The sequence below is a fragment of the Scyliorhinus canicula genome, chromosome 4, assembly GCF_902713615.1.
Source record: "Scyliorhinus canicula chromosome 4, sScyCan1.1, whole genome shotgun sequence".
NCBI lineage: Eukaryota > Metazoa > Chordata > Chondrichthyes > Carcharhiniformes > Scyliorhinidae > Scyliorhinus > Scyliorhinus canicula.
The window spans coordinates 120,510,068-120,519,573 of NC_052149.1; the positions used below are offsets into that span (position 1 = coordinate 120,510,068).

Consider the following 9,506-nt stretch of genomic DNA (forward strand, 5'->3'; position numbering starts at 1 on the left):
AGTGATAAAGGTACTTCATGAAGGATGGCCCAAAGGTTCATGTTAGAGTTTTTAGAATATTCGAGCAGAATGAAGTGATGTTAATGGATCTCAGTTGCGGAATCAGTGGAATTCTCATTCAAACGGCATTGTGGTCAATGATCCTCGTCAAGCTACATGAAGGGCACTTGGGGATGGAAAAGTGCAAGAGGAGAGCCATGGAGACAGTCTATTGGCCTGGGATCAACTGGGACATTGGGTTGGTGGTGGAGAACTGTGAAACATGCCAAAGAATTGTGCAGGTCGGCGAGACAGTCACTACTCCGTGGCAGAAGATTGGCATGGACCTTTTCCATTTAAATTCAAAGGAGTACCTTCTGGTTATAGAGCATTTCTCGAACTACCCAGAGATCGCGCAGTTATCGAATTCAACAGCAAGATGTGTCATTAAGAAATTCAAAAAACTGTTTGCGCGACATGGCATTCCAGAAGTGGTCATGAGCGAAATGGTCCTTGTTTTGACTGCTGTGAATGGTCGGAATTTGCGTGGCAGTGTGATTTCCAACATGTTACTTCCAGCCCACAGCAACAGGACTAATTTGTTGGGTTTGAAAGCAGACCACGGTAGGCCAGCAGCACGGTTCAATTCCTGTACCAGCCTCTCCCAACAGGCGGCGGCGGAATGTGGCGACTAGGGACTTTTCACAGTAACTTCATTTGACGCCTACTTGTGACAATAAGCAATTTTCATTTAGTTTTTTTTCCATTTCAGTACCCTCAGTCGAGTGGCAAGGCTGAAAAGGGAGTGCATATTACCAAACGGTTCCAAAAGAAAGCACTCAACAGTCATGAGGATACATATCTTGCGCTCTTCAGCTACCGTTCGGCAACGCTAGTCAATGGCCTCTCGTCTGCTCAAATGTTGATGACCAGGCAACTATGAACGACTACCTCATTTTCCTCATGAGACCATGAACCACTCAAGACAACTGACCTCCGAGAAAAGGAGGCAGAAGAGATTCTATGATCGGTCTGCCAAAAGACTTCAACCTCTGCAGCCAGTGGATATGGTGAGAGTAAAAGACTCCAAAGGCAATGGATGGTCTAAACAGGCAACAGTACTGCAACAGGCAGGTCCAAACGCATATCTCATTATTATGGATGAAGGTGCGGTCTTGAGAAGGCAGAGAAGAGCTTTGCTCAAAGTACAGCAACCATTTGTGATGCAACCACCAGAAGAAGCATACAACAGTCCTAAAACATTTGAAGAACATACGGAACCAACACAAGAGGATGACACAGCGACACACGAAGAACATCAAAAAGCAAATAACAAATGTTAAAAAACATGAAGAACCTATGCCAGTTCAGCAGACACGGAGAAGATCCACAAGAATAAGACGCAAGCCAGAAAAACTGAATTTGTAACCAACTGTAAAGTAAAACAAAAGATATATGTACATGTACATACTTATGCATCTCATGATAAAATGTAAAAATTTAATGCTTGTAAATAATTTTCTTGCGCAAAGAAATGGGGACGTGATGATATGCATATGGCGAGTTGGAAATATAATGTTATGCATGACCTCCGACCACTAGGTGGCATTGTAAACCCATCATGTGACCCTGGGAGTTGGGCATGCTGGGAGATAGATGTATTTGCAGTAGTTCCACAATAGTTGGTTCATGTTAGTTGTTTATCATGCAGTTGTTCTCCAATAAATTATTTTGAACTACATGTTCTGTAGCTCATCATTCACTTCAACCAGTCTACAGAATATTACACCCTCCATCCCCCAACAATATGTTAACACCTTCTCTTTCATCAATTCTCCAGAGGGCAACTCAGTTATGTTCAAAAAGACAATCAACAGTGGGAGGGTCTGGTTTTATAGTGATCCTACTCAAAGAAACCTTGGATTATCAATACACCAGTCATTCCCAGAGCACTGTCCCTCCCTTAAATTAGCCACCAACTCCTCAGACGTGGGACTGAGCCTGGAAGCTTCTTGACCCCCTCACAACCACATCAACGTATGCCGTCACCCAGAGTGAGCAGGGGAGCTGCTTGTAGATAAACGCATGTTCACAACTCTCTCTGGAGGATGATGCTGCAGCAAACCTGCCACTTGGTGTCACTGTATCCTAATCAAGATCACACACCTGTCGACAATAGTCTAAATATACAAAGACACTTGGAGGAGCTGCTGATTCTAAAGCATCAATCAGTGTTCAAACTTACAGAAAAGTAGAGTTATAACCTTGAACCCTACTGTTCACACCAGGAGTCTGGCGTTGAAATCACATCAGGAAGTCTTCAGTCAATATACACAATTAGGGTGGAAACATTTCTAAACTCCATCATATGCTCAGAATTCTTGCTTTACCAATTTTCTCTCCTTCTGAAGGTGAAGTCCCGAATCCCTAGTGTCGGTTTAATTCCCACAAGGGTTGGTCAACCACAGCTACCTCAATAAAAGGAGTCATTATTCATAACTGAGCTTCAGCCATGAGTGCTGGCAATTGATTTAACCTTAGAGGAAATCACAACCAAACTTGATCCAGTTCTCACCCACATAAATTTGCATCCTTTCCAGCTTGGGCCATTGGATGGTGATCAGCTGTGGGAACACTGGCCGACCTTCCTTTCATTCAAGCAAGTCAAAAAAGTTGTTGAAACGATATTACCATGGCTGATGCCAATTCAGTAAATGAAGACCAAAGATCAAAACTTACTGGATGACATAGCTGAGCTACAGGATCAACTCATTGTGAAATCAATGCAACAACTTCAGAATCCATACAAAGTGCGTTCCAATGTGCACATTTCTTGCTCGGGTCTATTATATCTACTAGAATTACTTCCTGGAATTATTTCCAAACATCCTGGGTTCAGAAACCCATAGTTCTTATTAATTGCGGAATGGTTTCCCCTAAACCTTTCCTCTCTTCCCCGATATGGACCGACTTTTTCCCTCTGCCTGACATAATCTAGAAGTTGTCAACTCTGGAGAGCAAAACCCAAGGGAGGAAACAACACCATTCAACAAACATACGTTTGTTTAGAAAGACACTTATTTACAAGAGGGAACACTGTACCTCCCTACCCCAAGGGCATAGAGTCTTATTGCAGCATATTCATTGTTGTCCCAGCTGAGATCAATTTACTGAATGTAGATGATTAAAATTAGATTGGGACTCTTCCTGGTCTGAATAGCTCAATACTACACCACATGCTTAATTTACCAGCTGAGTCATTTGGGAACGGCTGAAATATGTTTGGTGGTCAAACGTTGCGCTTTGTAGTGCTGCACTTTTGGGATTGGTAATCAAAAAAAAGCATAGTCAATTCTTGACTTAGCACCAATCACTAGTTCTCACAATTATCTTGCCCCTCACTCATGCCACTTGGCTCTTTCCTATATTCCTGCCCCTCTCACCGACTGTCGAATATTCTGCACAACATTCGACAACAAGGTTTGGTGAAGATTTTGCCTGTTCAGAAAGCACATTCAAGTTTCAGCCCATTATTTCTCTATCGGGAAATTATTTCCCAAGCTTGAACAGATCAACACCAGTCACTTCCCAATAGGCCAGACGTCAAGCTAGGGTCCATTACAAATTCATTAATTCTGGCTTGGGACTTTCTGCTGCCACTTTCAGAAGAGCATCACTTAGTAAGAGAAACCAATGGCAGACCTGAAGGAGGGCAAAGTACTAGTGGCCCATGATCCATATCCCACACCTAAAAGCAAAAACCAGCTCACGAAGATGAAAAAAAAAATTTCTGAAGGGCAGTTTATCCTCTTATTCAGTTTGATAGTCAGTATTATTTTAACAAATGACAGGACAGATCATTGCATCCCCCAATCGAAGAATTGGGAAAGAACAGTGATGAGAGCTGGCACCGACATTAACCATCCTTCCCAAATCTATGCCTGGAAATGTGCTTCTTTAACCGAATTACAGACGTCATCTCAACCACTGAGAAAGTTTACTCCACCAATATGAATTGTAAAAATTAACTTTTAAGGATTATGTGCTACATGTGTTTGTATATAATGGTGGTTGCTGCTTCAAAGGAATCACAAGAAATTTCCTTCCTGTAATTCACTGGCTGGTGGGATCAGTTTGTATTGATGCATTCAAATACAAATTACATAGCTTTCTTCCAGAAAGTAACATTTCAGAATGCACTGTATGAATAATGCGACGTGATTGGAGAGGCAAACGGTGAATGGATTTGTGGTTCCCACCGCTGGGGTTTTCTTCAGCTCATGTCTGGTCCTGTTATCAGCCAATTGATAAACATTTATGATTATCCGACAAGCATTATCATTGGATCGTGCAACTACATGATGGCAGAAGGTGGGAATAGAAGAACCTTGATCTTTTTGCCCAGCAATTCCCATGTCCCTGTGTAACTGGCATCTTTCAGTTCTGGAGATTGCAGCAGGGCCAGAGAAATAATGTGTCATGGAAATACTCTGAGGCTACTTGCTGGTATTTACCAAGGTAGACAACATGAGCCCTGGCCCAATACTTGCCTATTCCATCAATTTTTTCTGCCTCTTGATGTATTCCGACCAATTTTTCAAGGCTCTAATCACCAACCACATCTTCCCTAAATGATTCCTGAGAAATATGTCCATGGGCGGCATGAGACGCGGATTCAATTCCAGCCTTGGGTGACTGTGAATTTTGTATATTCTCCTAGTGCCTGTGTGGGTTTCCTCCGGGTGCTCCAGTTTCCTCCCACAGCCCAAAGGTGAGCAGGTTAGGTGGATTGGCCATGCTAAATTTTCCCTTAGTGTCCAAAGGTTAGGTGGAGTTGAGGGGATGGAGAGTGGGTCTAGGTAGGGTGCTCTTTCAAAGGGTCGGTGCAGACCCGATGGACAAATGGCCTACTTCTGAACTGTAGGGATTCTATGATTGTAGGGATTTTATAATTCTATGACCTCAATCACTTCTTTCTTCACTTACACAGCACACTCTCTGGTCACTTTAGAGCCGGAGCCAAGGTTGGGATATATTATTTCCAAGTGTATCACTACCATCTAATGAGATCCCACCCATTCCTCACTCCAGGGGCAGCATGGTGGCATAATGGTTGGTACTGCAGCTTCACAGCGCCAGGGACCCGGATTCAATTCTAGCATTGGATGACTGTGAAGTTTGCACATTCTCCCACTGTCTGCGTGGGTTTCCTCCTTCAGTCCAAAGATGTACGGGTTAGGTGGGGTTACGAGGATGGGATGGGGTGCTCTTGCGGAAGGTCGGTGTGGATGCGATGGGCTGAGTGACCTCCTTCTGCACTGTAGGAATTTGATGGTTTCTCTCAGGTCTTTGAACCTCAACATGTTTAACAGGAGTGAAGTTGAAACCAAGATACAAGAGGTTTTCTTCCTTAAAAGAATTTATGGAAAGGGACTTGGAAGTCCCCAAGTCTGGAGTATGGGTTAGCGATATGGCGGGGTTGCTCAGACTTGAGAAATTAAAGTTGCCTTGAGGGGTTCATTGCAGGGGTTTGCTCGGAGGTGGCAGCCGTTCATCGACTTTGAGAAAAATGTCAACAGGGGGGCATGGGAGAGATGAGCAAGGATAGGAGAACCAACAGAGGGATGGTTAGGGAAGGTGGCATTGTTTGTGTAATGCCATGTTGGCTGGGGTCTGTGCTCAGGGAGTTTGTTGGTTATACTGTTGTGTTTTTGTTGAAATTTGATGTTTAAAATTGTTAAAATTATAAATACCTCAATAAAATATTTTCTTAAAAAAAGAGAATTTTCTGACTTTGCTCAATCTCATAGCTCTCCTCGCAACCCCAGTGTCCCAGCTGTCCCCTATTGATGTGTGCTCCAAGTACTTTATTACAAATCCCTTCACCAGTGTATCCTAAAATAATTAGCAAACATACATTATCTGCAAGCATAGCAATACACCACAACTCAAGAAGGCATGCAAGCTTCCTGAAGTAATAAGCTATCTTAAGAGACATAAAGCAACAAAAAAACTGAGGGGATAGTCTGCAACTCTTAAGCCTTTTCCCATTTGCTTTTGAAGAAACAGATCATCCTACAAACAGTAGGATCTTTTTAGTATCTAACTTGCTCATTGCAATGGTTACCTGCCTGGCTTACACATTGCTCAAGAGCACAGCTTAATAACTGTAGTTGTGATGATTCCATAGTGTTTGGCCACACTTATGTGAAATGCAATCGCCAATCTGTGCCGAGAATGCAGCAAGCGTGAACCAAACACAGAACATGTCCAAACCATTGCAGAAATAGACAAACTGCACGAGTGTTAAACCTGATCCTCCTTTTCACACACATTCCTACAATTGCAAAGCAAGCATCGCTGAAGAGGCTAATTGATGGACTACTTCCTGTATGTTGTACTTCACTCATCTACAAATGTTATAACTGGATTTTATTCACGATACACCTTCACAGGCTAACGGATTAATTGCAAAGTAACTTGCATCAAAAAATTGTATATACCAGATAAAAATAGGCAAACGTAACAATAATGATGACAAATTCAGCAAGTTACAGGGAGGTAAGGATATTAAAGTAAGGATAATGCTTAATTAAAATGACAAACGGTTAACACCATTCTTACATTACAGACACTTCAGTACATTTTCTCACCTTGAAAAAGGAGCAGGTGAAATAAATCGGTCAACTTGGCTGGAAAATAAGGATGGTCAAGAACAATATATCTTTTTATTGTTGTTGACCATCACCCCACCTAACTCAGCATGATCTGTGACTTACTGTCCCTAGTTGAGGATTGTGTTTGGAATTACTGCCATGCTGGACCAAACATAGCGAATATTCAAATCCCAATCCTCACTGAGGAGTTTCCTTTCTTCACACTAGCCCGATGATCCTGATTTAGGCCAAACAACTCAACACAATTTGGATACATGGATAACACATAAGTGTTCATTTCCACAACAGTCACTAAAGTAAATCATTACGTCAAGTGCTCCAATGACGTGATAGGATGCTGTACAAACACAAGTGTGGCTTTCTTATTTCACAGTGAATGGTGCATTTACTGGCAGCTCAGGGAGTTTCCACAAATGCTTATTTCAGCTTTCGCAGGGTTTTTTTTTGTAAAACGTGTTACGTAGCACAGCCCATTCGACAGCATCAAAGTACAGAATGCACTCACGTTTTGACAAAAGTGAAATCAGTGTTTCAGCATGTGCGTGTGTGTCTGTGTCTCTCGGTGTGGAGTCAAATAGCATTTCAGACCTGTGACCCAATACATCAAACATGCACTGTTCAAACCTATGCAGCAAAAACCATGGACTTCAAACAGAAACCACTGAAAAAAAAACAGATGTTGCTGCCTCAATGCAAGAAAAATACAATGCACAGGTGGAACCGAACAAAACGTTCACCTCCACTGAACACTAAACAATGCCATCCCAACACAACTGGGCACAAGGCGTCCACCACCTCTTTAAAAAGCCACAAAGTCAACATCGCTCACAACTGTTTAATGAATGGAACTTCCTCGCAGGCTGGATCGTGACAGAAACTGCTGCCATGCAACAAACCCCCCCCCCCCCCCCCCCAAAACAAGCCAGTTTCTTCTCAAACAGTAAAACCTTTCAACACACCAGTTCTCTGAAACATGAATCATCAGTCTTTTGACTAATAACATTTCCACATTGTCACCCGGGCCGGGTGATCTTTCAGTTCCCTTCCTGGCACCAACTCTTACGGTTAACAAATTTTGATGGTTATTACTTTTTTTTTTAAACAGAAGGCTTTGGGGGGGGGGGGGGGAGGAGCACAATTGTCAATGCAGAGAAACGAAAACAAGCCAGGCGCAGTCCCAATCCAGATGTGGAACCGCTGCCAAAGTTTTTTTTTGTTTAAGGATCGCTTTTGAATTCTTCCATCGCGCGAATAATGCCAAAAAAAGTTTTGCCAGAACTTTAACCAAGGTTATATGCTATTGGGCAAATGTTAATATATGGATGATATGGGGGGGGGGGGGGGGGGGGGTTAACCCGCCATCGCATACTGGTCTAGTTTGGGATGGGCACCACATCCATTCACACAATTAGTTCTCCCCTTAAACCGAAACTTTTTTTTTCAGTCGCTGGTCTGTCGCAGTTTTTAAGATGGGGAAAATGGGTGGCGGAGTTCATTTTGGATGTTAAGAATCTGCCACTCAAGTGGAAAGAGAGAGAGAGAGAAAACTTTTAATCAACTCCTCCAGCAGTCTGATGACTGGATGGAGGGAAATATTAACAATGGGGAATGAGTTTGTGGCAAGGTTCCTTCAGCTTGGAGTCCAGAAGCGCGCTGAATGATCATCAAAACTTTACTGAACTTTCCGGATCGTTTGCCCGCGACTATTGCGGGCATGCGGAAATTTTTTTTTTTCTTTAAACCACCCCAGCCCCCACCAGCACCACCTCAAAAACGTTTTAAGCACACAGGTTAGGAAAGGTTGCGATGGCAATCGGTCTTACATGGCTGTGGAAGTAATTTTTTTTAAAAAATCCTCCCTGATTTCTCGGTGACTTTTACCGCGATGAAAGTTTGTCAAAAGTTTTGAGGGAAGGCGGGGAAAGAGGGAGGATGGCGACAGCCCGACTCCAAGGAGCCCAGGGTGGGTGGTCGCCCGCTCGACATCCCCCTCCCCTCCCCTCACCTACCTCCACACACAGCAACTACACCCAGGACGCCCCACAGATTCCTCCACAAACGGCTGGCTCCCATCTCTCGGCAGCTCTCCCTCCTGTCAACCAACAACTCCTCATAGAAACCGCCAGGAAACAAGGAGGAAAACTTTTTCTTTTCTTCTTTTGTCTTCCCCCCCCCCCCCCCCCGTTTCTCCACACAGAAAAAAACCACCCCGCAGGAAAACGTTTAAATTAAAGTTGCGGGGACTGTGCAGCGCGGCCGCCGGCCCCGAACGCTCCAACTCCAAACTTGGCCGACATTGGAAAGTAGCAGAGAGTAACTTTCCGAGACCGCCTCACTCAGTCCTCCGCCAGTCGCTCAGTCCCCGCCTCCTTCCTCCAGCACCGCCCTCTATCCCGCACCCCCTCCCCAACCCAGACACCAAGTCTCATCCTATCTTTTATTTCTTCAAATCGGAGGAACTAATTAGTACCCCCACCCCCCGCCACAGAGGGATTAAATTATTCTGTTTTCAAGTAGTTTTTTTTGTAAAATGTGTCAATTATTTTAGAAGTCAAGCAAGAACTTCTATCCCCCCCCCCACCCCCCTCCCATTCATCTCTTCAGTTCGACCAAGCAGAATTGTTAGTAGTTTGAGGTTATGCATGGAAATAAGTTTTTGAAAGTTTTGTTTTAGCTTCTTTTAGGAATTAAGCAACAACTCACACAAGGCTTTAAATGTAATGCACCGTCCCAAGGCACCTCAAAGGTGAATTAACTAATGTGGGCAGCACGGTAGCACAGTGCTTAGCACTGTTGCTTCACAGCACCAGGGTGCCAGGTTCGATTCCCGGCTCGGGTCACTGTGCGGAG

The 9,506-nt window shown here is 43.7% G+C and overlaps 1 protein-coding gene across 2 annotated transcripts in view; it reads right to left on the minus strand.

Moving 5' to 3' along the window:
- The window catches only part of LOC119964926 (neurogenic locus notch homolog protein 2-like), a 183,311-nt gene extending 174,310 nt beyond the window's left edge, over nucleotides 1-9,001 (minus strand). For both annotated transcript variants that reach the window (XM_038795110.1, XM_038795109.1), the window contains exon 1: nucleotides 8,666-9,001. In XM_038795110.1, the coding sequence (XP_038651038.1) occupies nucleotides 8,666-8,729 (64 nt within the window). In that variant the 5' untranslated portion in view covers nucleotides 8,730-9,001. The remainder of the gene's footprint in view (nucleotides 1-8,665) is intronic.
- Nucleotides 9,002-9,506: the final 505 nt, after the last annotated feature.